Raw genomic sequence first — 25731 nt, 5'->3', positions numbered from 1 at the left:
CGGAAGCCTCTCTGCATTGACGGATCCGAGTGTTTATATACGGGCACCGAAGAGCAGCGACTGGGAGACTTGCGACGCCCAGGAGTGGAGGATCCGATCCTCGCTTCCCAGCTCGCGCTCGTTGACGCGGGCGTCACACACCACGAGCGTAAAAACTCAGAAGATCCTCCCACACAACTGGCGCCGTCCGTTCATGTGCACAGGCACAGATACACAAATGGTGATGTGTGTATAGCACCGAATGCATATATATATATATATATATATATATATGTATGTATGTCTAAATATATCTTTACATTTAAAAATATATATATATATATATATATATATATGCGTGTGTAGGTTGGGCGGTTCGAAGAAGCCCTGTGGGCACAGCTGGTTTCGTTCCGCTGAGCAAACCGTTGTCTTCAGTCTTCCAGGTTTCCATGGGCAACTCAAATCGCCAGCAGAGACCGCACCACGGATGATCCTAGGCAGGCCTCGAGGGACGAGGCAGGTGTAGAGACACCCAGATTCTGTCTGGTTGCAGGGAGTCGATTCCCCAGCTTCGTCTGAACAGGACTCAAGTCACGCGATGCAGACAACGGCGGAGTAAAAGAACAGAGGGGACCGAGACAACTCGGCGCGCCAGCTGCGTCCCAAGAAACTGAGGAGAGGGGAATGGAGAAGAAAAGGATTTTTGGGTGCACGAGGTTGCTCGAAGCTGGCTAGGTGGGCTGCGGCAGCCGCCCTTTGCGGCGCACCTGTCGCGAGCGGAGACCAAGACAGTCGTAGAAACAGACTGGAGCGGTCTCGTCTGGTGAACAGGTTCGGAGAGTGGAACCGAAGTCGAGGAAGTTGGAGAGAAGCTTGGAGAGGAGTGAGACACGAGCGACGTAGTACGAAAGACGAGACCGAAGAGGAACGGAGAGCTCGCCGGTTTTCGGAGGAGCGGCGCCGTCTCGTTACCCGTGAGGAAGACAACGGAACAAATACTTCAAAAATGCTCGACAGCGAAGCCGAGAGTGTAGGTGGAAGTCGAAGGCACTGGGGGGGGGGGACGACACAAAGGGACTTGTGCAAGTGGAGGCCAAGAGGCTGTATACACATAACAGTGGAGAAACGCCGCGATGCTCGCGCGCTGCGGAGAGCGAATGCAGCCGAGAGGCGAGCCACGAGAAAAAGCAACCTTCGCTGTTTTAAAAACTCGATTTCGCCCAAATACCTCCAACGCCGCTGGCATTCGGCGTACGTACAACTGAGAAGCCGCACAAGCGGAGCTCACTTCTCCAGTTCCTCCTCTGTGCAAGAGTCGCGCGCCCCTCGCCCGCCTCCCGCTTGTTTTGTGTCCTGGCTCGCCGTCACTGTTACCGCGTCTGCGCCTTTTCCCGCAAACGAGAAAGCCTTCGATCTGTTTCTTCTTTTCCATCGACCTTCTTCCTCGATGCTCTGGCGTACACTGAAGAACAGGGACTGTCCACGTCGCGTCTTCTGCCTCAAAGCTCGCTTCGCTCTTCGCGGATCGACGGACCTGCGTCCCAACTCGCTGGGGGCACTCAGTGTGCATGTGCAAAAGCGCGCCTTTCTCCTGAGTTTCCTTCTCTACCTGTTCCACCTCAGACGCCTGAATTTTTTCTGCCGTTCGATGCTCCATCGCGCGCCCGGTTTCTTCCAGCCTCTCCGTGTCGTTCGTCGGCGAGAGGGAACCTGTCTTCTCCAGAGACCTATGTCGAGCGGTTCCTCGCTACACACAAGGTTCTTTCTGCTTCTGCCTTTCTGGGTGGCTTTCGAGAGGGAGGTCTTTACTGTTCAGGACCAGCCTCCGAACGCTTCCAAACGAAGCAGAATCGCTCCCATTCCAGCTCTAAGCTCCCGCGACGCCTGAGGGCTTGTCTGGGGAGCTTTTTCTTCGAGTCACTCGCGCCTGTTTCGCCCTCGTCTCGGGGACCTAGTTCCACATTCACCCCCGCCGTCTTTCCCCGAGAGAAACCACTCCTTTTTTCTCCTGTCGAAACTGGAGGCTTGTCTCTCGAGGCCGTCAAGACCTGGCGCGGCGTCGCCTGGGCACCCTGGCCTTCTTGGTGAGGTCGCACGACACCGCCGAGACGCGACCGGAGTCTGGAACCTGGCGCAGCCTTTCTGTCTCAAACTGCGCGGCCGCTGTCCTGAGAGGAGTTTTCTCTGGCAGAACTGCGTTTGCGTCTTTCCGGCTGAGCACTTCGGCAGAGGTAGGCTGATGTCGACAGACGAGCAGACGCGTTGGGGAAGCGCCCGAGGACGGCAGACGCTGCTCCTCTCCCTGGATCGGGTGCGACGCCGAGAACGTAGCCAGTGTGGAGCAAAGACTTCGTGACCTAGATAAGAAGAAAGCAGGAGATACAAATTGTCAGAAAGGGGGAAGTGAGGGAGAGATCAAGGGAGGGAAAGGAGGACATCGAGTCCCAGGACTGGCACCGTCTTCGACCCTCATAATCCTGCCTTTGAGAAACTTCTGCCGCTTCTCGAGCCTGGAGGCGAGAGGCAGCGAAGAAACGACGGCGCCGGGATGGGGTCGGTGTTGTCTCTTAAAACCGCTCTCTCTGTGTCCATGTCGAGCGGTCACCGGTGACCGAGGTCCGTGTCTCTATTCGGGACTCCTTGGTTTGTGAAAGTTCAACTAGTGCCTTTCGGTCTGATCATGAGGTGCTCTTGAGCCCCTTCTTCTGAAGAAGATTCGCCCCGATGCGTCAGCCCTCTCCACAGTCTGTCACCGCGTTTGACAGTCTGTTGTCTCTCATCTGAAAAGAGATGCAAGAACGGGGAGCATTTCACTCTTTGTTGACACCTGTCGTCTCACTTTCCTGGAGTCACGGTTCTTCCCACCTGGTTTGTTTCGCTGCCGTCGCCTCTGCGCGTCACCGCTCTTCTCCCTCGTTCTTTCTGTCACCTGTTCTGTGCTCCTCTGGTCCTTTGTTTTCCTCTGTTCTCTTTTCTTCTTCTCCTCTCACCTGCTCTCTCTTGCTCTTCCCTTTCCTACCCGTTTGCCTTCTTTCAGGCGTTTTCCTTCGTCCGTTTTCCACGTTGCCTTCTCGCCCGGTTCTTCTCTGCAACCTTCTCTTCAGTCTGCGACGATGGATGCGTCGGCGGTTCTGGCCGCGCCGTTCGTGTGTGAGGTCCACCATGACCGACTGGTGCTTCGGTCTCGCTCGTCTCGCAACGAGAAGCTGACGTTCACCTGTTCGTCCTCCGAGACGCGCTGCTTCTCTGTCGCAACTGAAGAAGCATGTCCGTCTCTCTCTTCTCCGCAACTTGCTGTACCTTGCTACGGTCTCTTTGGAGTGACGCAAATCTTTGGCAGCGCCTACCTGATCTGCATCTCTTCTTGTCGTCTTCTGGGGTTCCTCGCGCAAGCTCCGCTTCTCCAAATCACCTCCTTTCACCTCGTGCAAGTCCCCCCGCTCTCTCCGCAGTCTTCTCATTCTGCCCAGTCTTCCTCGGACTCCCGCGCGTTCTCTCTGACGACGCGAACCGTTCGTCGCCGACGTTTCCTGCAGTCCAGCAGCCAATTCTTGGTGGGGGCGACGGTGACCATCACCTCTCGAGCGAGCGCCGCTGCGGCGAGGCCGACGGAGGAGACAGCGGCGTGTGGGGAGGGCGTCTCTCCGGAGACACTTGCGAGCGGGGCACAAGCTGGAGAGACAGTCTGTGGAGAGAAAGAGAAGACCGGAAGAAGCGAAGCTGTCGAGAAACGCCGTCGAAGGACAGGCGAGGAGAGCACACCGACTGCTTCGAGTGTCAACGGCCCCGCGGTCGCGAGTCGGCATCCAGCGCCCCCGCCACCGGGTGTACGTACACCCCACGATGGCGTCGCGGAGCAGTGGCTGACTCTGCTGTGTGACGCGCTTTGCGAGGGTGGGTTTTACTTTTCGCCTTCTCTGGATTTGACGAAGAACTTGCAGACGCAGTTGGGCGGCGTCTTTAACTCGGAGGCGCTACCGATACAGGCGGACGGAGACGAGAGAAAATTCGGGAAGAACTCTTCGCTGGCGACGCAGACAGAGAAGAAGAGAAGCGACGCGTGGACAGACCGCTTCAGCTGCAACCGACATTTCCGCGAACCGATCACCAAGCAGACTCCAGAGGCGCTTCGGTTTTGCGCGCAAGTCATTCAGGGGTGAGCCGCACTTTGCTTCTCCAGCTTGTCTCCTTCAACTAAGAACTTCCTTCCGAGGTCCAGCTGCGAAGCTCTGTCGCAGCCTTCTCCTCGGGTCTCTCGCGCCCAGACAGAGAGCTTCCCTGGCGCATCTCCTTTGTCTCCTCCCCCAACACTCGAGGTCGACTCTCTCTTCGCTGCCTCCTCCCGTAGCGCCAGAAGCCGCGTGGTTGGCAGCCCGACGAGACAGGATACTGCACCTCCGACAGTTGAAGACTCGCAGAGGAACTGACTGTTTGTGACTCCCGCAGAGACGCTCGAGCGCCTAAGTTGTTGTGGAAAGATGCCTGCAGTTTCAAGGACAAGGCACAGAGATAACCAGTTCTGTGAATGCGTTCGGAGGCTCGGACAGTGCAGCGTCTCGTCTACGCTCAGGAGGCCTCTCTGCTGGGGTGTGTGAGCGAATTCCGTGTGCCTTTTGATCTGTGTTCGCCACGACGACCGTGTCTCTTCCCCAAGTCTGGTGGCTACTGATGACTTTGCGGCTCTCGAGAACGGAGTTCGGGGGGAAGCTTGAAGTCGATGTATTGGGCGCGTGATCTGCGACCCAGAACTGCGAAACAGTCTCTCAGAGATGTCGTTGCCCCTTCCACAACTGCAATTCAGGTAGCGAAACTGTTTCCCTTTTTTCCAGATACGTCGGCATAGGCTTGGTCGACTACTCTCTCGAGTCCTGCACGCAGCTGTGCCTCATTTCGAGGAGAGACAGCAGCCGCACAGGCGCCCGCTTCCACAGTCGAGGCATCAACCTCGCAGGTACGTTTCTTCTGGAAGTTCTTCGCTCCAACTTTCACTTCTTCCTTTGGTGTCTGCTCAGGCAGACGTTCTTGGACCTGTCTTCAGCTGTGCCTTTTCTCGCTGCCCTTCGCGCCTTCCTCTCTGGCCGCTCTCGTCTCTCCCGTTTCGAGGATCCCTCTGTTCTTCCCCCTCGCGTCTCTCCTTCCTCCTCGTTAGTAAAGTTCGATGCGAAAGCGTCCCCTGGGTATCCAGTCAAGGTTTCAGCCTAAAACATCGAAGCCTGCCGACAGTTCACCCCCTTGTGGTCGTCTGCCGTTCGTAGCGGCTGCGTTGTTGAGAGTCGTTGCGTGGAAAGCGGCGGCTGGCGAGAATTTAGGTCCTGTCGGGTGGGTTCCGGATTCCTGCGCAGTCAAGCAGACTTTGGCGCTCAGGCCAATCTCCCTGCATGCACGGTTTAGAACTCCACTTGCTGTACGTCCTGAAAAACACACCTCACGATTCATGAAGATGTAAGGCATCTCTCTGCAACGGCGGTCGTTTTTCTCTCCTCCAACATCTTCTTTTCTCGATGCCGAAGAACGGTCTCGCTGTCACTCGTCTCTCCTGGTGCCATCGTCTCCTTCTGCTCCTCCTTTTGTGAGCAGGCGATGCGTCCAACATGGTTGAGACAGAACAACTTCTCCTCGTTTACACCTTCCGCGGTGCTTCGCCGCTCTCTTCTTCTCTCCCTTCTGCGTCTTCTTCCTCTTCTGCGTCTTCTTCCTCTTCTGCGTCTTCTTTCTCGTCTGTGTCGGAGGCACTTGCTTCGCAGCAGCACCAGCAGAAGGGCGCCTCGGTCCTGCGGCTGCGGGGAACTGGGAGAGTGGACCTGTTCTCTTTTGTGCAGATTCGGGGGTCCCTCCCCCTGGTGTGGAAGCAGACGCCGACACTGAAGTGAGGCAGGCCGAGGCAGCGAAGACCGACGGACTTCCATTGCCGCTTCAGCTTCTGAGAGCCAAGGGCAGAAACAGTCAGAATCGGCGAGAAGAAGCGAGAGGAAGCGAGAAGAAGCGAGAGGAAGCGAGAAGAAGGCAGAGAAAGGAATCAAGAAGAGGGCACACGGGGCGAGGGAGAAGACCGAAGACGGCAGATGGAAGGGAGGACGAGAGAGGAGAGCGATAAGAGGAGAAGAACCGCGAGAGAGAGAGGGAGAGGGTGAGAGAGATGGGGGGGATGGTCTGAATTTGAAGAAGAAGCCGCGCGGAAGACACGGCATCTGCAAATGTATTTTAAAGTCTCGATTGTTTTTTCTTCGCGTTTGCGTTTGACCCGCAGGTGGGCACCTCCAGCGCAAGTCGTCGGAGCTGCGGAGGAAAACGCGGCGGCTGCGGCGCTGCATTTCGATGGTCTTCTCAAGTGAGTCTGTGTGCAGGGGAGTACCTGGAAATCTCCATTCACTCTGCATGCGCGAGGTCGTTTCTCCCTGCTTAGTCTCTTCCCTCTCGGTCTCGGGCCGGCGCTGTGGGGCGAACTGCACGCGTCTCCTCGTCGGATTCTCTCTTGTTCTCCCTTGTTCTCTGTCGCTCTTTCTTCCCCGAGATCTCTGCTCTCTTTCTCTGTTCCCTCCCTCTTTCCTTCTTCTCTTCTCCCGCGAGGCTCGGAAAGGCGAAGCACCGCGAAGAGGACCGAGAGAACGCGTTCTTCACGATCGGCGGTCTCCTCTTCTCTCTTCTTCCTCTCTCTCTGCAGGCACTACGGACCTACTTGTGTGGTAAATCTTATCAACAAGAAAGGGTGGGAGAAGGTAAGGAGCGGGCGTCTGTCTCAGGAGTTCCAGAAAATCGCGGAGAGCGAGAAAAGGACGCGTTGAGAGAGACTTCCACGGGGCAACGGGAGACGAGAAAGGCAGGCCTGTGAAACCTCTGTGTATGTACACCCAACGCATGCAAATCCTGTAAAGATGTATATCGAGAGAGGTGGGGGAAGCGAGAGAGTAGGAGGGAGAGGAAGAGATTGGAAGAGCGACATCCGAGGGGAGACGGAGCAGCGCGTGTGTGTTTTGATTTGGCCCCAATAAAATGTAATGTTCTTTCTTCGTTTTTCCAGAGTCTGGGTGACCTCTTCGAGCAGCTTGTTGCAGAGCAGAAATCCAAGGATCTCTCCTTTATTTGGTATGTCTCTCTTATCTTGTCTACTGCTTCCCCGCCTTTTCCCTTAACTTTTCTCTTTGCTGAGCTTCTCTCTTCTTTCCTGTTTTATCTTTTCTTCTTCTCCCGCGTTGGTTTACTTCTGTCTTTCCGCTGTGTTGTTTCGTTGCTGTCGTTCCTCTTGCTTCTGTCCCCCAAATCTTCTCGTTTTTCCCCTTCTTGCCCGTTCCCCCCCTCTCTGTCTCTTCAGCTTGTGTGCAGACACATCGCTGGCCTGTGAGCTTCCTTTTTATCTCTCTCGTTTCGTCCTTTTCTTCTTTTCCCTTTCTGTCGCTTTTCTCCCCGTCTTTGTTCGCCAGTGTCCCACTCTTTCTTCTTTTCTCCTCGTTCACCGCCTTCCCTTTTCTCTTTCTCCTCTCCTTTTCTCCTCTCTCTGCACTGTTTTTTTTCTCCTCCCCGTTTTCCTCTCTCCCTGCAGGTTCGACTTTCACCACGAGTGCTCAAAGATGCGCTGGAACAACCTGTCGCGTCTCCTGGAGCAGGCGCATGCACAGTTGAAGCAGCAGCAATACTTCCACGCCATATGTACCTCGCCCGCAGAGAACGACGCTGCGACAGGCGCGGCGGGGAAGGCCTTCTTTTCCTGGAGTGAGCCTCTCCGCGCTCTCCCCGGATGGAAAAAATCCGAGGTAGGAGACCCCCAAGACCTGTGACGCGCTTCGGGTGTCCTGACACCTGGAGTGCAGCGTGCCTATCCGTCTGGCATTCGGAGAAAGGGTGCTCCACTCTTGCTCTCTCTATTTCCTCTTGAGAAATGGTCGACAGAGGACAATGCCTCTTCAGCTGCTCTCACTGGCTAGAGCGTTCGGCTGTGTTGATGCCGACGAGGTGACGTTTTTCTTCAACTTCCGGTACAATGGAGTTTATGCTTCACTCACAAAGTTCTCCTCCACCTCTCCATACAGATGGATGTCTGTAGACAGCTGTGTGTATCAGCGAGTCTCCACACACACGGAGATGCGCTTGGCAGTCTGAGGACTGTCGCCGCACAGGCCTGGCGTCCGTCTCTGCAGCATCTGGTTCCCTGCGGCTCGCTGCCTTTCCGGGCCAGTTCTTGCATGCACACACATGCGGACGCCGACCAGGCGCCTGCCGTCGAGAGCGCGCGCGCAGAGGAAGCAGAGCCGCCAGGTGTATCGACATCCGGACAGTGCGTTCTCTTCTCAGGTCTGCAGGGTGCAGCGAGGCGTCTGTCGGATAAACTGCATAGACTGTCTCGACAGAACAAACGTCGTGGAAAGCGTTTTCGGGAAGCGCGTCCTGGCGGAGCTCCTCGTGGCGACGCGCGTGCAGTCGGCGCCTCTCGCGCAAGTAAAAACGAAAGCAGCTGGGGCAACGCATCAAGTCGGAAAAAACTCATCAGTAGACTTGCGTATCTCAGCAAAGAGAAAAGAGTTTTCCTCAGTGCACTGCAACCGCGTATATCTGTATATACATGCATATATATATATATCTCTGTGTATATATCTCTGTGTATATATATCTCTGTGTACATATGTCTGTGTACATATGTATACATGTATATGCATGCATAGCGAGTAGGTGAAGCGATAGGGTATGAGAGAGTGGATGCGCCTCAAGGTCGGATCTGGAGAGCCGAAGTCAGAGGCCATCGAAGAGAGTCTCTCCAGAGAAAGTCGAATGAAACAAGTCGACAATGGCTTCCAAGAAAGAAAGGAATGACGTCGGTGGACAGAAAAGGGAATTCAGAGATAAGCCACATGTCCTCATTTTTCTTCCTTATTCTCTCTTCAGTATTTTCTCTTTTTCCTCCTTTCGTCTCTCTTTCTCGTTGCTTTTCCTCCACACTCTTCTGTCGCGTCTTTTGAATGCTCCGGTTCTCCCTTCAGGCGTCGTGTGCGTGGTTCCTTCCCTCCACAAGTTACTCCATTCCTTTCTCGACTTTTTTTCGTTTTTCCTTCATCCATTTTTCCTCTTTCTCTCCAGACCTCGAGCCCTCAGCTCTCCCGCACCCCTTCTTCGCTCGCCAGCAGTCGACATTCGAAGACAGGCGGGAGAAACGGCGAGGCGGCCAGCAGCCTCTCGCGCTCCTCCAGTTCTCTCCCCCAGCACTGTCCTTCGTCGAGTTCGCTCTCACCAACTTCTTCTGCGAGGGATCCCCTCCCTGTCGATTTCTCTGCAGAGGCGACCGAGTTGAGAAGGCGTTTAAGAGCTGAGGAAGGCGAAAGGGCCGTGACCGACGAATGCGCGCAGCCTCTCACTCCGCTGCCGTTTACGCCCCCAGAGGGAGACCAGCTTTTCAGGGATCTGTGGACCGACAATGCAGACGCGCTTTCTCTTCTCTACTCCGGTGAATCGCAGTTTAGGTGTAGCTCCGTGTCGATCTGTCTCTCTATGTTTTTCTAGCCACCTATCTCCCTGTTCACACACACAAATGTACATGCAAGCATGGGACGTCCACACCGATGCATGCGTCCTTTCCTGCAGACATAGATGCACAAAGAGACACATGCATGCATATATATATATATATATATATATATAAGTGTGTGTATATATGCGCATATATATATATATATATATATGCATATGTGCATGTTTGAATGTGTGGTGTCAGACTTGAGGCGAGGCCCATGCAGATGAAGAAAGATTCGTAGCCATTTGCGTACAGTGTTCCCGTTCAGGAGCAGGTCAGAGGATGCGATTCCATCGCAGCTGTCTGTATGCATGCACAAGTCTCCGCATTTATGTGTCTGAACATGTACCCAGGACTGCATGCGCGCTAGTGTATCTCTGACTCTGCATCAGCCGTTTCCGTTTCGCTTGTGGATCGTTTGAGCCTGCCCCGCTGTGCGGCAAAGGAAGCCAAATTTCAATGAAGAGTGAACTCTAGCGACAAGGGGGAGGTATTGCCCATAAAATAGTGAAGTATAGACTTTTTAATTGCTTTTTCTCCATTCTTCCAGGCACACCTGCGCTTAAGACAGACTTCACGAGGATGGGAGTGCGGAGTCGGTGGGGGGCTCTGAGCGACGCTCGAAATTCTTTCATCAGGTACATTCCCCTTCTCTTTTTCTCCGCTTCTCTGCATTGTCCTTCTTTTACTTTGCTTGTTCTCCACTTTCCTCCGTCTCCTCGCTTCTCTGCTTCCTCTCTTCCCTCTGCGTTCTTGGTCTCTTCTGATCCATTATGAATGGACGAAGCTCAGATAGGTGGACCCGGTGAAGAACCATTGGTAGTTTTGGCGAAGCTGTCAGGGCGCGCGTAGCTCGCGAAGTCTGTCGAGGTCTGCAGAATCCACTGTATTGTTTTCTGCATGTTTCCCGCCGGTATAAACCCCCAGTGCCCTTTTTACGTAGCAGAGGTTTTTGTTTTTTCAAAGGTCGTTTCGCAGGTAGCGAAACGGTGACCTCCGAGTGAACTTGTGCGGAGATAGAAAAGGGCGAGGTGTCGAAGAAGCGCATGCAGTCAACACGCAGAGTTGAGGGCGGCATGGAAAATACCTCTTTTCGAAGGCGCTTTGAAGCATCTTGTTTGATGCAGACGCTCTTTGTCGCAGTGGAGCCATTCTCGGCGTTCCTCTCCAGCGACGGTAGCTTCTCAGCTGTGTATCCTGAATGGAACTCGTGCGTTTCTCTGTAAAACAGGATGAAATTTCCCGGCAAAGAGTCCACTGTGTTTCCTTTGGAGAAGAGAACTCGCGTCCTTTCAGTCCCCCGACGACAGTGGCAAGTGAATGTTAGAAACAGGTCTATTCTTGTCAGCGTTGGTTTTTCTTTCTCGGAGAGCTCCGTTTTTGTCGTTCTGCAGCTGTGTCGAAACTTGGATTTCTGCTTCTTTCCAGGTATTTCTTAAACAACTTTTTCGACGGGTACAAGCACGACTGTATCACGTTCTTCTATCAGGCAGCGAGTTTTTCCGCCTCTTCTTCTCTTTTCTCGAACCTACGAGACGCCTCTCCGCCGCGGCCTCTGGGAGCGGGGCTGCGACGCGCGGCGAAGGAACTTCTTCTGCTGAGCTTTTCGCTTTTTTGCCTCGCGCCGGGACCCTCTCTCGCCCTCCTATCGGGTGTACATGCAGCCGGCTACGCCGTCACGGGAGCGCTGCTGGCGCTGGCGGCGCTGCCTTTCCGCGCCTTTCCCTTTTCTCTGATGTGTTTCTTCGACTTTTTCGCGCTCTTCTTGCCGAGCAGCTTGCGGCCCTTCTCTCCCCCGACAGAGTTGTTTCCCCTCGCCGGTTTCGGTGCGACGGAAGGCTGGGGGGATGGAGTTTCAGAGCTTCTCCGAGACGTCGGAGGATGCCTCTGGCTGTTCACCTTCGCGTTTCTCTCCTTCTTCGCCTATCTCTTCTTCAGAGCTGCCGCCGTCGTCTCCCTGCCGCAACTGCTTCCGGACGTCTCCTGAAGGAATCCCCGGTTCTCTGGAGAAAAGGACTGCTTTCAACAGGGTCTCCTATGAGGAACTGCGTTCGAAAGAGTGGATCTGCAGTGGTGGCTTCTCTGGGAGTTTCTGGTTTGAGAGAAACTTCTTGTCGAGGTCGTTGGGGGAACGGAGAGACGGGGACCCGTGGCTGTCTGTGTTTGATGTCTGGGCTCTCTCTGCTCAAACGCACGGCCGTTGCGCGCGCGGAAAAGAAGAACGCGAACTTCCCAACTTTTGCAAAGTTTCTTCGTCTCTCTGGAGACATGAAAACTGATAAGAAGGAACGCAGCAGGTCGCACCAGTTGTCTTCCAGCCTCTGAGGATCACGGGCGTCGGTCTCCGTCGCACGCAAAAGACACAGTAAAACAGACGCATGCAGCAACGCAAGGAAAAGAGCAGAGGCCGCTGTTCCACACGAGTGAGAAAGAAAGGAAATCCAGTATGGACACAGCGAAAGTCCGAAAGGCAAAAATGAAGATTTGGCGGAGAACCTCAGACCGAAGAAAGCGAGGGGGAAAGGCAACCATAGCACTGAAAACTCCCTTTCGCCTTCGCAGTTCATAAAACGTCTTTACGTCCCTGTTTCTAAGCTGAGGACCGACGGGAGAAGCACAACCGAAAAAAACTGCATTTCAGACCCCCGGCGTCTGAACTCTCTCTCTTCTCAGTTCAGTCGCCGGACTGCTCAACCGTGTTTCACTGCTTTGAAGTCGTCCTCCTCCTCCTCTCGGAGACATTCTGCTTCAACGCTTCGTTCGTCGTGCTTGGGGCTTCATCAAACGGCATGCGACTGCGCCGGCTTCTGCATGCGCTCGGCGGCCTGAGCCTGGAGCTTCCGTTTCTCCAACAGAAACGCGAGCTGCTGAGAAGGCGCGAGCTGCTTCAGCTGCGCAGTCTTCTGCTGTCTGTACACCCCAAACGTCTTCTCCAGCGCAGCCGCCAACTTCGCCTCAGCCTCCCGGGCGAGGCGCCATTTCTCATCCACGGCTTTCCTCTGTTCCTGCAGAAAAAGTGACAAACAAAATACGAGAAGAACCGTGACGAGGGTCAGAGACTCTTACGAAAGCAAGCAAAAGGTTGAAGAAGTGGAAACAGGGGAAACTCGAGAAGGGAGGCAAAAACGCAGAAATGCGAACCTCAAATGCAAAGACCGCAGCTGATTCTACCCCAGCAAATGACGCAACCTTACAAATACACAAACACATCCAAATAAACAAGCACAAGTACGTATATATATATATACATATACATATATATACATATACATATATATACATATATACATATACATATATATGTCACCAACACACACTCCGGTGTACGTTCACCCCCGTAGAGAGGTTCGGAAGCAACAGCATTTCCTATGCCAACTTGATGCAAAAATCCGAGACATGCAAAGTCCAGAGAAAGAACACCCGCAAGTGTGGCGCTGCGCTGGCGACAGACTGGCGACAGAAAGGAAGAGTGGAGACGCACGACAGCCTCTCCTGTACATACACCTGCAGGCTCCCTCGGAGCGCCCCTTCACATGCCGCGCGGCGAAAGTCAGCAGGCGCGGGGGACCAGCCCAGATGAAGGGAGAGCTACTTTCTGTTCCTGGAAGTGACTCTGCAGCTTTGTTAACTAGAAGCGGCTCGCACAATGCGAGAGCTCAGGATTTCACTCCGCTCGTCGCAGTCGTTTCCCTCCCCTCGCTCTCGAGCGCCTTCCTCGTACGGTCCAGGCTGGGCATTGTTCAACCGCACCCATCGAAGGCTCTTGGGGCCGCGGCGGTAGATGAAGATTTGCTCAGAGATGCCGACTCCCGGACCAAGGGTACTGATTTTCCTAGCATCCATACGTTCCATGCGTTCCGCCTTCATTCGGCTCTCCTTTTCGCGTTTATCTCCCTCTTCTCCCTCTCGCACAGACAGTCGGCGACTGCGGCGCGAGCTCCGAGCACAGCCGGGAGGGGGAGAGACACCTTGTGCGATCCAGAGGTCGTTTCACTCGAAGAGAGAAGCGAGGCGACGAGGGAGAGGAAACAGAAGAGAGAAGAACGGACCGGGGGAGTCCGAAACGACGGGGCGAGAGGGTGAAAGACGAGGAAACGAAGGAGAACGCGGACACAGGCTTTGACAATTGAGATGAGCGCTCTTCGAGAAACTGCGACAAATCGCTTCCTCCTTTTTTTTGTCCCCTCCCGCCTCTCCACTTACTGCCAAAGTCGAAACCTCCTTCGCGAGCAGCCGCTGCTCCTCAACGAGCACGCGTGCCGCCACTTCGCTTCCGGGCCTTCTGAAGACTTCTGTGACGACTGTCTCTGCTTCTCCAAAGTCTTCTCTTTCTGCTTCTGCGGCGTCCCCCGTCGGACTGCGGACGCCGAGTCTCTGCGTCTCCCGCGTCTGACGGTCTGCCCAGGTGTATCCGTCTGCGAGGCTCCAGCGAGCGAGGCGGCTCTGGAGCAGGTCGAAGCAGGTCTCCAAGTGGCTCATGGCAGCCGCCATCTTCTGCTGCAGGACGTCGAAGAGGGGAGGAAGGCGGTAGATCTTCCCGGCGACAACGGCGTAGACGCGGAGAGGCAGAGTGCGGGTGGCGCCATGCCGCGCCGACTCGCGGCGCAGCAGGGTGATGTGAAAGATCGCCTGTGCGTTGAAGAATGTGCATCTGGCGGCGAAGTCGGAGACAGTGGGAGCCTCGGCCTGGCGGTCGCGAGCCTCGGCGCGGAAGAACTGGGGTGCCTCCGCGCGAAGGACGTCCAGATTCGAATACGAGACCGAGAAGAGCAAGCCTTGCAAGTCCGCCTGCAGACGCTCGCCGCGACGCATCCGCTCGTTCAGCGTTTCACTCGCCTGCTCGACGTAGAAGGGGGACAGGTAGAAATACTCCAGAGCCGCTCCCTCAGAGTCCAGTGCATGCGAACACAGCCACCGCCAATCGGCAAACTCCAGGGCGCACTCGCGCTGCAGAGCTCCTTGGATGTAGCGAGGAAACGGCGGAGACGCAGAGGCAGGTGCAGAGCCAGGCGCAGAGCCAGGTACAGAGGCAGGCGCAGCGGAGGGGAGAGAAGAAGGGAGAGAAGAAGGCTCAGCGGAGCAGGCCTCTGGCGCGCGCATGGTGGTGTGCAGGCGAGGAGGTTCGAGGCCTTCTTCTTCAGGTTCCAGTGGGAGGCCCTCCCAGCAGGCGTCTGTACACCCCTGCGCGCGTGTGGGCGAGAGCGAGGTCGCCTCGGCAGGGGAGACAACTTCTTCGAGTGTCTTTCTTCCTGCTTCCGCTTTCGCAGAGAGAGAGGACGGAAGTCCAGGACGCCGCGTTCGTCTCGCGAAAGGCGGTCGCCACTGCTCTTGATGGTTTTTTCTGCGTGGAGCTCGCCTTCGCGGCGTTTTCTTTCAAATGGAAGTTCGTGCATGCAAGTGTGACGGACGAAGGGGGAAAACTGCGAGAGGACCATCCGCTGCGAAGGCGAGCCGCCTCTGCGGCCCTGAAGAGAAACAACGCCTCTCTCTCGCCGCCAGACAGAAGAAGAGAAGTTTCACGGAGAAGGAACCGCACCACCGAGACAAAGACAGTCATGCGTCGGAGCGAAATCCGCCTTCTCCCCCAGCGTCTTTCCTCCCGAAGCGCGACAAAAAAGACGACTGCTTTTTCGGCGCGTGGCGAGATGCGCTCGGTGTCTGTACACCTCAGAGCGTGCGTCTCTGCGAGAGAAAAAGGGCGCTGAACAGGCGAAACGAAGGAAGAGAAACGGGAAGCGAGAAAAGAGACTCCCTTTCCGTTGTTATTTTCGCCAGTCGAGTTTCTACCGACTCCGTCACAGAGTGCACGGAACAATACATGCAAGGTTTTCTTTTCGACATGCAGGTGTGAGAGGAAGAGAAACAGCCTGGAGTCACCCATTCGTAGAAAACGCAAATGCCCTTTTCCCTGTTTTCGGTGTCACTCGCGAGGAGAACATGAACGAACTGCGTCTGCTTTTTGGACTCGTCCTTGTCTCGTAAATCGCCTTTCTCTGACAGAATTCCTTCAGCGTGCCCGAACACCGCCGGCTTTTCTCGCGTCTCTGTTTCCTCGTGGATTTTTCTTTTTCCACCTGCTAAACGCTGTCTTGCCGAGCGGAACTGCAAGCTGCTCCCATCGCCAGGCTCTTCTTTTTGCGGACGTCAACGGAGAGCAGTCCCTCTGCGGCGTTTCTTTCCTTCTCTGCGGCTTTTCTTTCCTTCTCTGCGGCGGTTCTTTCCTTCTCTGCGGCGGTTCTTTCCTCTTTTGCGGTGTTTCTTTCCTTCTCTGCGGCTTCTCCGTTCCTCTTTCCTCGTCACGTCTCCTTTTGCCTCCAGGTGGTTCTCTGTCTCCCCGTTCCTCTTTCTTCTCCAACTCCCTTTTCACACTTCTGCTCTGCGTCTCTGTTCCTCGTTTCTTCCCGGCGCCCTGGGCTCTCGTCTGCGGTCTCCTCTCTCGCCCCCGCGTCGACAATGGTTCCGTCCCCTTCGGGTGTACATACACCTCGCTGCCAGGTTTGCGTCGCCCGGTCTCATGTGTGCCAGCCTGGCAGACGCCGAGGACGCTCTTCTGCCTCTTAGAGGGACGGTGATTTTTCCTCGGGGGAGTTGGTGGTGCATCTTTCTTTTCTCTTTTTTTCGGAGAGGCTCTCTCTTCTCTTTTTCGCGCTGAGATAGTGCATCTCCTTCTTCTTTTCAGAGAGGTAGCGCTTTTCTCTTTCCCCTTTTTCTGAAGAGACAACTGGATGGTTCGGGGCTTTAGCTTGTGCCCATGATTCAGGCTTCCATCCTGGCTGTCTCGGCTTTCTTCAGTGTGTGCCCCTTCCGTGTTCTCTTCCCCTGTCTTCTGCGGGGGATCTGTCTCTTTCCTTCCCCTCTTCTGGGTCTCCCCCTCTGTTTTTCCGCAGGCGGGGATGGAGAGCTTGCCGGCGGCTGCTGTCTCGGCAGCTGCCCAGGCGGCAGAGGCGGCGGGCGCTGCGTTGACGACGGGGTCGTCTTCGTCTTCGCTTCTCGTCTTTCTCGTCCCCTTCGTCTGTCCTCCATCTTTCTTCTTTCTCCTGCTCCTCACCTTCTTCGTCTTCTTTGTCGCGTCTGTCCTGCTTCGCTACCTCAAGATGCTGCACTTGAAGCGGCAACAGGATCTTCTGCGCCTAGCCGCCGCCTCGTCGACCGCAGTCGTCGCAGGAGGACATACATTCGGATTCTCCTTCTCGCTGCCTGCGCTGTCCGCGTCGACTGGGGCGGGTGCGCCTGCTGGAAAGAGGCGTTGGATCTCCTTCGAGAGTCTTGCGCTTCTCGCGCTCCTCACCAAAGAGGTAAGCTTTGGCAAGAGATGCGCGCGCGGACGCAGCAGAAGTTTCCTTGAAGAGAAGCGAGAGAGAAGAGAGGAGGAGCGAGACGCTCGCTGCTGCATAAGTATGGAGGCTGATACACGTTTGGTGAGCCTTTTTAGAAAGCCTCAAAACCAGCACTATGGAAACGCCGAAGGTCTTCCACAAGGCAGCTCTCTCTCGAGTGGCTGCGACCGGCTGAGACTCCAGGCGATGTGCCGATGTCGCGTATTCCTCTTTGCAGGCTGCTCTTTTCTGGGTGAATCTATGGCGAATTGGAGTTATTCTTCAGATCTCGTGTTTGTTTCCTGATCCAAGTTTTTCGCTGTGCTTCTCGTGATGAACCGGTTCAGTGCACCCACTCCAGTGGTGTCGAGCGTAGCGGGGAATACCCGCATCTTCAGGTGTATGTACACCCGAGAGAGTGCGAAAAGGACCAGACTTTCCCTGCGCTCGACCCAGAGGAGACGGCGCATCGGTTCCTTCATCTTACACGTGAATTTGCGTGTGGAGAGGCGGATCCTCCATTGGTTTCCGCTCCGTCATCAAATGCCATCAGAGGTCTCTGCAAAGAAACAGGATCCTTTCTCACTCAGCTCGGCGTCCCCTGCAACTTCCTGTCGGATACATAGTCTGTTTCCCTTTGCTTTTCGTCTGCGCCCATCTTTGCCTTCTTTTCGTCTCTCCGGTCCCTTCATCTTTTCTTTACCTCTGTGTTGCCTCTGTCTCTGTGTCGCGTTTTCTTTCGCTCGTGTCTCAGGCCATCTGGAATGTGCTGAGAAAGCTGTGGCTGACGGCGTACGCAGTTCTCTTTCTCTGTCTCTCTGGAGAGGAACGCGGCCTCGAGACAGCCCTGAAGAGGAAGCGAGTTCTCGCTGAAGACGCAGACTCTGTCGAGCGCCGAACGGTCCTCTTCATCCGCCACGGGTATCGAAGAGGCTTCAGGCAGGGGAAACAGGTTTCTCGTTCTGTGCAGCGATCCAAACTCGTGGAGGGTCGAGTCTGGTTATCTCTCAGAGTTGTTCTTATCTGCCGCGTATCAGCTCAGCTCCCGACCGACGCAGGACGCTCAAAAGTGCGAGCAGTCACGTCGAGAGGTGCAGGAAAGAGAACGTGGAAAGAGAAAAAGAAATCTATACGCGGCTGTAGAGAAAAAAGAGGCTCAGACATCTGGACGGAGAGGAGAGAGAAAAAAAAGCATGGAGAGGCAGCGACTTAGGCACCGACACTGCACAACACAACGCTGTGTGTGTGCGGGGGTGAGGGGTGGAGGAAGGTGACTCCAGTTCTTGAGCAGTTCGTGTCTTTGTATTTGCCTGACGAGAGTGGGCGAACGGTGATGCCTGAGTTTCTCGGTCGCCTCTGTCGAGGCCGTCCTTCAGCTGAGTGTCTCGGAACGCAGCCGGAAGGTCTCACAGGGTTTCTTTCTCCTTTTTTCGCTGTGTCTCGCAGAGAGTCGGTCTGGAACGCGACGTTCAACAGGCCGGTGCTGTCGCTCTCCTTCCCGCTTCGCTTCTGTCTCTTTTGGCTGTGGGAGCTCTTTCTCGCGCCCGAGAGAGACTCGGTGCTGTTCGACTCGCCATTGAGCACCGCGGGGATCTGCCAAGCCGCGGAGCTCCGCGCGGAGCTCCGCGCGGCCCTCCGTAGTCCCGCCTCGAGTCTGCGCGAGTGGCCTGCAGCGCTCGCGACCTGGGCAGCTGCGGGGGTGTGTGCACCTGGAGCTGGGCGGCGAGTCGTGGAGATGCATGAGCTGGGGGAGGACCGCGCGCAGGCTGTCGAGCGGCGCCTGGAGAGGCGGACGGGAGACATGCAGAGCGCGGAGGCACCGAGCCAGTGCGGCGCAGCCCCCGCGCGTGGAGTTTGTGCGCCGCAGAGGAGAGGCATGGAGGCGGAGAGCGAGCGGGAGGACGGAGTCCGAAGTCGAATGCGGTCGGTCGAGGAGGAGACGGCTGCGGAAGAAGGCAAGAAAGACGCGAGAGAGGAGGCTGGCGGAGAAAATGCCTTGGTCCTCGTGAGCTCAAATCTCAGGTCAGACTTCTCTGGAATGCCGTATTTCCTTGAGTCAAGTAGAAGAAACAAATACTCTATTCGTCAGAAACACTTGTGCTGGTTCTCAAACCACACATCTTCGCACATACATAGAGATGTATATGCACATATATATATATATATATATAGATATATCTTTATTTATACATATAATTATGTATATATGTGTGGCGCTGTTGATGAGCTTAGCTGATTGTGTGCGGGTTTCTGTGGGACATGTACGGAGGTTTCCATGGTAAAGATCCACGGGGAAGGAGAACCGTGTCTGTCAGCGAGCTAAGGAGAGGGAAGGAGAAGAGAGAAGACAAAGGACGCTGAAGAGGACAGCTGAGAAGGGTATGAACGAGGAAGAGAGGCGGGAGAAAAAAGGGCAGAAGTCTCGGGGTCGAAACGAGGACGGGCATCCTAGGTGCGACAGTGTCTCTGTTTCTTTGATGAGCGTCGTACAGTTCTGGATCGCGGACGACGTGAACAGAGGAACTCTCTCCGTATAGAGTGCGAGAGTGACAGGACGCGGTCCTGCTGTAGCTCTGATCCTTGTTCGGAGGAGATTCTTCATCTCGGTCGAGAGCAACTCTGCAGGCCTCGGGTGGGAAAGCGGAAGAGACGGAGTGGCCGGGATGTCGACCAGACAAAAAACGAGATTGGTGGATCTGTTTCTTGCTCTTGCTTCCTCAGGCGGGCCATCTCTACACTTCTTATTGCTCTTGGACCTTCTGTTCAATCTCACTCGCAAACGATTCAAATTCTCTCTTCTCTGCAGGTACGACTCTCACGTCAGCCCACCTAATGCACATATCTCTATGCTCACAAACTTTCAATAACCACGAATACGAGGCGACATACGTATGTGTACAGCGCTGTTTTCTCTACTCGCGTATTTGTGTTTGTAGATGCATCTGTATATTTCTATACATGAATATATATTTGTGGTGAGGGTCCTTTTGTGGTTTTTCTGCGACTGCCCCTGTGTAGATTCAACTGCTTATATGCTTGTGCGTGCATATACATGTATTTGTGCGCGTGGATCCCTCTGGATTTCTCTTCCTTTATATGAGGTCGGGTCGACATTCTCTCCCTTTTCTTCGTGATATCGCCGTTCGATTCCTTTTTATCTACAGGAGTCGACTCGCTTCCCGGATGCCTTTTCTCTGACTTCTCTTCCATTTTCTCGAAGAAGTTCGCCGCCGCTCTCGCAGTTGGAAGAAGCAGTCGTGGGCGCCTCTCTGGGGCAGCTGTACGCAAGTCACTTGGACCAGAACTTTAACCAAGGCAACAAGCGTCTGTACTCCACGCTGGTTGGGCGGCTCTTCGCCTTCTCGTCGTGGCTTTTCGAAGGATCCACGGAGCGTCAAGCTGTCATCGTCGTCGGCCACTCGCGATGGCTGCGCTACTTTTTTCGCATGTTCTTTCCCGTACGTTTTGGCTCTTCAGAAAGACGGGGATGTGGTGTTGTCTTTATTGAGAGAATCATCGTCCCCAGCTTTTCGCTCGTCTCCAAGAAAACAGATGAATCTCACAGTCGATATCGTCTTCAATAAGAGGCTGTACATGTCCCTAGAGTCGTGGTTATCCACAGCCTTGACGGCTCAAACCAACTACATGCACACCCTGTTTGTTCTCGGGTCGCTCGGTTTCTTCAGTGTGTCATTCCCTGTTTTACCACGTGTGCCGACCTTGTCTCTCGCGTTCCTCGCAGGCGGAACAGGCGCACCCGGCGAAGGACCAGAAGCTGTCCAACTGCGGAGTGCTGAAGTTCGACTATCTGCAACTCCACCAAAAAAATTCTGGCCGCGTGGACTACCTGATAGACCCACGGTCTTGTCAACTTTTGCGGGGTTCCTTTTCCCCGTAACGACAAGTCGAATCATGCTTAATTACGGAAAAACGAAATGTCTTTTTTCTCCAAAGCTGCTTCCGGTGTAGGGTCCGGACGCGCTCGACGCCCGCGCTGGACACCTGCATGAAGGGTCTTCGCGGCTCGACGCAGGAAATCAAACATTTAAACTAAACACACAAAGGATTTTCAATATCTTTTAAAGACACGAGAACTCAAAAAGATTTACCCGCTGAATAAGCAGAGAACTGCCTCGCCAGAGCGTCTTGGCCGCCGAAGAGCAGCCGACAACGTCAAGCGTGTCTACGTGCCTTGAACCTAAACTCCCCTTGGAGGAGGCAGGCTCCTCTGACACACTATTCTGTGGCACCAAGACCGTTTGAACGGATTGTCACGGTTGAAAAAACTACAGTGCCGAACGGTGATAATCCGGTATTCAAGATACTGAAATCCATCGCTTTTAGCCGTCTTTAGCAGTCTAGCGAGGTGGTGGGAGAAGCGAATCACAAAGAACTCGGTTGCGCCTGTACCTGGAGTCATATTCGGAATAATCTAGGTACTATAATGTCTGAAATCATAGAGCACTTAGATGTCTGCCGCGCTACTGGTGTCGTACTCAGAATTACCCAGTTGTTATCGTGCTTGTGTTTGAAACAGAATGCCACAGCATCAAGAGAGACGGACGATCTGGAAGCGAGCTTCGGTGGATGTGAATTAACAGGCCCGTCGATTCGTCTCAAACTAGAGGTTACCACTGCGCGTTGAACAGCGGGTTGTTTGTTCTGAACGCCTGTTGGTTGATAGGCATGCGAAGAAATTGGCAAGTTCACGTAGAAGCAATTGACAGCTTCACGTAGATCTGACGAGAAATGCAGTGTATGGCATTTGAGGCAGTTATCGTGGAGGACCTCTGGTCCAAACCGATGCAGAGAAACCAGGATTTCACAGTAGCGAAAGTGGAGAAAGCGCCAAAAAATTCCTGCCTTCTTTAGCAACAGAGGCAGTCTTCAGTAGCGTAGCATTAGAGAAGGTTTCGCTGTGCTCCAACGCTACTCTCAGCCTCTGGCACACCTTTTACGTACAACTAAACGGAACGCAGCCAATCTTCGTTGCAAGCTTTCTCGGTCTGATGCAAGTATGCAATGACAGTCCTGGGAGTGGTGAGTGATTCAGAACAGCGTATACAATTTCTCTAGCGTTTTACCACACCTTCCGGTCGAAAGGTCCACTATCTGGATTGCAGCTTGTAAAAAGCAGGGAAGCACGTTCGAGTTGTGGTACCAAACACGAAGTTCTGGTACCTCTATTCGAGAACTGGGAACCTTCCAAACGATGAGGGCAATGAACCCTGCTCGGTCGAGTTTCTACGAAGAAAGGTCAAACCAGGATGCGCGTACTTTGTTATACAGGAGGGACATAAAAAGTGGTGTGACATCATTTTGTAACTCGGTGCTGACGTCAATGACCTTGGGAGGAAAGGGGTGCGTGTCACGAACGCCAGCTTCGCATTTTTTATCAAAGACGTATCATGAAACTACCGAGACACTGTATTCCCCGCGGTCTCTGCTCAACTTGTATAAATCTGTAAGCGCAGCCGCAAAAATACATTCCGCTTTCCAGCTCTCAGGCCGGGTAATGTCGAAAAGAGCTGGTTGTCCTGAGGTGATTCACATTCTGAATCTGAATTCATATTGCTGTTTCGGCTGCTCAGTTGCAAAAACCTTCGTACGTCCCGGTTGCAGCGATCACTGTAGCGCTTAAATATCCTTCAGAGTGCGATGATAAAAGATGAGGTAGGGCAAGCTTTCGCGTGGACTCGCGAACGACCCGTCTCGGCCGAGGGTGTCGCTTGACGTTCTGACAGTTCTTTCGACAGCGGGTTTGTCTGTGCATGGCGGGCACGGTACGTCTCTTGGAGAGCGATTTTGCGTGCGATACATTTCAGAAAAGTAAGTGTTGCCAGCGTCGCATAAGACTCTGGTGTGCGTGGAAATCGCTAGAAGGAAAGCAGGAAAGACGAGTTTGCTGTCTCAGCACGCGTACGAGTACCGAGCACAACCGACACTGAAAGCTCAGAAGCCGTCCGCAGCGACCGGTTTCACAAAAACGCGAGCTGCCTTTCAAGGGCGTCGACACAGAGCAAACACATGTTTGATAGCTGGTGCCAGTTCTTTACCCAAGCAAAGCAAGCCGCAGGAACGGCGGCGGGCGTTTGTGCGTAAGAATGCGGGCACGATGTTTCTTGCTCTCGTGACGAGTTTCTATAGCTTCGCGTTGTAAATCGCATTCCCCCCTCTCATTCTCGAAGACATTCACTGGCCTCCACCGACTGTCTCATCGATGGGGTCCCCGCGCATGGCCTTCTCAAGCTTCTCGTTGGCAAAGTCCCAGTTCACCACACTCCACCAAGCTGCAGCAAAGCACCACAAAACCAGAAATACAGACGTCAAGGGTATGTAGCAGGCTAGAAGCTCGCTTAAATGCGTGTGCGAAACTTTAGGAGCTGTTCTACAGGAACACTGAACCCGAGGCAAGGTAAGAGAAGGCAGCCGGCTAGGAACTTCCGTGGGTCAGTGTGGAACCTTCCTCGAGAGCTGCTTTTCGATACGGACGCCGAACCCGAGGGAGATTCAAGAGAACGTCGCCCCAAGACCTTCTTTACGATGAATTTGCAAGAAGAGGTGTTCGAATGTCTTACACTTGACGTAGGCACCTCGGTCATTTTGCCTGTCGAGGTAGTATCCGTGTTCCCAGAGATCGCAGGTGATGATTGGCCATTTCTTCATGGTGATGGGATTCCCCGCGTCGTGGGTTTCGATGACCTCTAGACGCCTCTTTTCGTTGCACCAGACTAGCCAGGCCCAGCCGGAACCGAAGTGCTTCGTCGCCTTTTCGCTGAACTCTTCCTTGTATTTGGAGAAGGAAGAAAAACACCGGTCAATTTGTTCCTTCACGAGCCCCGTGGGTTCGCCGCCTCCATTCGGCTTCATCGAGTTCCAGAAGAACGTGTGGTTCCAGGCTTGGGCAGCGTTGTTGAAAGTGGGCCCGTCAGCGTTCCTGATGATGTCTGCAACAAAAAAGAGCAAACAAGGAAAACCTATGGCGCTACAGGATGTGGCGTCCGCACAAAGCCGGTATCAACCGCATAAAGATCTTATAGCTAGACTGTGTACTGGAATTGTCACAGTTTTTGGAGACGTCGTCTCCAGCTTCACATTGCAGTTCCTAGGACCCGAGTATGACTGTAGTATGCATGTTTTTTACTCTCGAAATCTGGAGGCCTCAAAGACCACACTCACCCTCAAGCTTCTGGTTCTCGTAGTCGGTCCCCTTGATTAACTCGTTTAGATTTTTCACGTAAGTCGCGTGGTGCTTGTCATGGTGGAACTTGAGCGTTTTTGCGCTGATGTATGGCTCAAGCGCATTGTAGTCGTAGGGCAGAGCAGGGAGTTCGAATTTCCCTGTGCTGAAAAGGGAAGCCATGACGCCGAAGTTCCTGGGATGAAGCGGATAGTCCCGGTAGTAGCCTTCAAAAGATTTGCGCCCGAAAAGAGTTACAGCGCCTGGAAGCGTGCCTGTGGCTGTTCGCCGTGCGACTGCAGCAAACATACTCGTCTGCTACGTGGAAGAATCAAGAGGCTCTCGACAAACAGTCAGAGCTCTGCATTTACGGGCAGCTAAAGAACAACACTTCTGACAGCTGCTTGTTGTGCTCAACTCCGATTTTTATCGACGGGGTCGATGCTCCACCAGGCTCTGGCAGCAGCCAAGCAGCAGCTACGAGCTTGCTCGTCGGGGTGCCATGACAACGACTGTTTGGTTACCAAGTTAGAGCTTCGTCCCGAATTGCTGACGGTTCGCTGGCTTCTCGATCGTTGAGCCTGCAAAAACGCAGTCCTTTCGAGTCCGGGATAGGCTAACTACCTCGTCGCGACAGCGTTTTTAATGCGAACACAAGTGTGGAAACGACGTTAGAGTTGCAAACCACGCGCACTTGGAACATCGAAACGAACACTGGATCGAGGCCCTGAACTCTTGCGATGCCTTGCCTCATTTGCGCTATACAAGGGCGTTTGCCGGCAATTTCCTGTAACGGTGAAACGTTTGAGAATGCCTTTATGCCATTTCTTCAGTTCGAGAAACGGCGACAGAGTGACAACATGTGCGTCTTAAAAACGCGCAAGAGCGGGACGATTCTCAGCAAAGGTACAAAAACGTAAAGGGCGGGTCAGACCTCACTTATCGTGCCAGAAAGGCCGCGAGTTCTCCAATTCAGCCTCTATTGTACGCATCACCACATCACAGTCTGCTGTGCAGATACGCTTCAGTGTTGCGAAGACTCTTGCGCTTCCACTCGCAAATCCTTGTTTCTGCATTTGAGGCAGACTGCGAGGTGTTGCCTCTCACGTTTGCGTTTCCGTTTTCACAAAAGAAACGATGTCCGTTTTCCTCTGCTAAATGTACCAATTCCCTCCTCGACTCCCTTACCACGCGAGTGTTGCTTGTCGCCACATCAGAAACTAGACTGTAAACCCCTACAAAGGCTAGTTTGCCTGTGCAGACGGCAGACGTCTCCGGCCCTTTTCATCGCTGTCAGTGCTTACATAACTGCATACGGCACTATTTCCTCGGAGAACTACAAACCCGACACAATTAGTCAAGGTGAAGAGCTGCCTCGAGAGGACTCGCAGAACCGAAGCCCCAGGTGGGCAGCCCTACTGACTGCTGCGTCGGCCAACTTTCACAATGAAAATGTGTTAAGAGGAACTTTTTCCGCACTAGCGGACGGCACAGCTAGGATGCACAGATGTCATAGATGTTCCTCGCCGGATTGTTTCCCCGTGTTTTTTTCAGAAACAACGGCCACCAGGCTTATATTGACGGAAGGAGAAGCGCGACTCCTCCACGCATGCGCCTGCTTGTGTTCGAGTGCAATGAGAAATAATGCAGAAGCGCAGACACCTGTCGACAGAAGGTAACTCTTTTTGGAAGTGAGCACCGGGCCTCGAAAATTCACGCGCAGCTACGAGAGCCGTGGCGCGCATGCAGATGCTTCGTTT

At 54.1% G+C, this 25731-nt stretch overlaps 5 protein-coding genes across 5 annotated transcripts; 2 read left to right on the top strand and 3 right to left on the bottom strand.

Moving 5' to 3' along the window:
• Window positions 1-335: 335 nt before the first annotated feature.
• On the top strand, window positions 336-11722 carry TGME49_316230 (SAC1 phosphoinositide phosphatase, putative). The gene is made up of 12 exons (XM_018782898.1): window positions 336-2210; window positions 3017-4135; window positions 4809-4930; window positions 5557-5845; window positions 6227-6307; window positions 6641-6695; window positions 6998-7062; window positions 7517-7727; window positions 8266-8409; window positions 9046-9409; window positions 10026-10113; window positions 10904-11722. Exons 2-12 carry the CDS (start codon window positions 3093-3095, stop codon window positions 11460-11462), a joined length of 3021 nt encoding a protein of 1006 aa, XP_018635296.1. The 5' UTR covers window positions 336-2210; window positions 3017-3092; the 3' UTR covers window positions 11463-11722.
• A 533-nt stretch (window positions 11723-12255) lies between these two features.
• Window positions 12256-14575, bottom strand: MED6 (mediator complex subunit MED6; the record flags this gene model as incomplete). The annotated part of the gene is made up of 2 exons (XM_002364748.1): window positions 12256-12480; window positions 13679-14575. The coding sequence occupies 2 exons, from the start codon at window positions 14573-14575 to the stop codon at window positions 12256-12258; spliced, it is 1122 nt and encodes a 373-aa protein (XP_002364789.1).
• Window positions 14576-14612: 37 nt separating this feature from the next.
• TGME49_316210 (hypothetical protein) lies at window positions 14613-15171 on the bottom strand (the record flags this gene model as incomplete). The annotated part of the gene is made up of 1 exon (XM_002364747.1): window positions 14613-15171. Exon 1 carries the CDS (start codon window positions 15030-15032, stop codon window positions 14613-14615), a length of 420 nt encoding a protein of 139 aa, XP_002364788.1. The 5' UTR covers window positions 15033-15171.
• Window positions 15172-15326: 155 nt separating this feature from the next.
• On the top strand, window positions 15327-21214 carry TGME49_316200 (phosphoglycerate mutase family protein). The gene is made up of 6 exons (XM_002364746.2): window positions 15327-16770; window positions 17546-17712; window positions 18238-18813; window positions 19513-19597; window positions 19956-20249; window positions 20534-21214. Exons 1-6 carry the CDS (start codon window positions 16369-16371, stop codon window positions 20687-20689), a joined length of 1680 nt encoding a protein of 559 aa, XP_002364787.1. The 5' UTR covers window positions 15327-16368; the 3' UTR covers window positions 20690-21214.
• A 1096-nt stretch (window positions 21215-22310) lies between these two features.
• On the bottom strand, window positions 22311-25375 carry SOD3 (superoxide dismutase SOD3). The gene is made up of 3 exons (XM_002364745.2): window positions 23971-25375; window positions 23370-23738; window positions 22311-23081 (listed from the first exon to the last, which is right to left on the bottom strand). The coding sequence occupies exons 1-3, from the start codon at window positions 24278-24280 to the stop codon at window positions 22984-22986; spliced, it is 777 nt and encodes a 258-aa protein (XP_002364786.1). The 5' UTR covers window positions 24281-25375; the 3' UTR covers window positions 22311-22983.
• Window positions 25376-25731: the final 356 nt, after the last annotated feature.

Source organism: Toxoplasma gondii, chromosome XI (genome assembly GCF_000006565.2).
Source record: "Toxoplasma gondii ME49 chromosome XI, whole genome shotgun sequence".
Lineage (NCBI taxonomy): Eukaryota > Apicomplexa > Conoidasida > Eucoccidiorida > Sarcocystidae > Toxoplasma > Toxoplasma gondii.
Note: the sequence above shows the minus strand (reverse complement) of the source record. Positions and strands in the feature narration are given on the sequence as shown.

What these genes read in the sequence shown, in the direction of transcription:
- TGME49_316230 (XM_018782898.1), top strand. Translation starts at nt 3,093, where the DNA reads ATGGATGCGTCGGCGGTTCTGGCCGCGCCGTTCGTGTGTGAGGTCCAC. An exon ending in CATTTCGATGGTCTTCTCAA is followed by an intron (nt 6,308 to 6,640) that starts GTGAGTCTGTGT and finishes CTCTCTCTGCAG; the next exon opens with GCACTACGGACCTACTTGTG. An exon ending in ACAAGAAAGGGTGGGAGAAG is followed by an intron (nt 6,696 to 6,997) that starts GTAAGGAGCGGG and finishes TCGTTTTTCCAG; the next exon opens with AGTCTGGGTGACCTCTTCGA.
- TGME49_316200 (XM_002364746.2), top strand. Translation starts at nt 16,369, where the DNA reads ATGGAGAGCTTGCCGGCGGCTGCTGTCTCGGCAGCTGCCCAGGCGGCA. An exon ending in TCGCGCTCCTCACCAAAGAG is followed by an intron (nt 16,771 to 17,545) that starts GTAAGCTTTGGC and finishes CTCGTGTCTCAG; the next exon opens with GCCATCTGGAATGTGCTGAG. An exon ending in CTCGTGAGCTCAAATCTCAG is followed by an intron (nt 18,814 to 19,512) that starts GTCAGACTTCTC and finishes TTGCTTCCTCAG; the next exon opens with GCGGGCCATCTCTACACTTC.
- SOD3 (XM_002364745.2), bottom strand. Translation starts at nt 24,280, where the DNA reads ATGTTTGCTGCAGTCGCACGGCGAACAGCCACAGGCACGCTTCCAGGC. An exon ending in CGAGAACCAGAAGCTTGAGG is followed by an intron (nt 23,739 to 23,970) that starts GTGAGTGTGGTC and finishes TTTTTGTTGCAG; the next exon opens with ACATCATCAGGAACGCTGAC. An exon ending in CCGAGGTGCCTACGTCAAGT is followed by an intron (nt 23,082 to 23,369) that starts GTAAGACATTCG and finishes GCTTTGCTGCAG; the next exon opens with CTTGGTGGAGTGTGGTGAAC.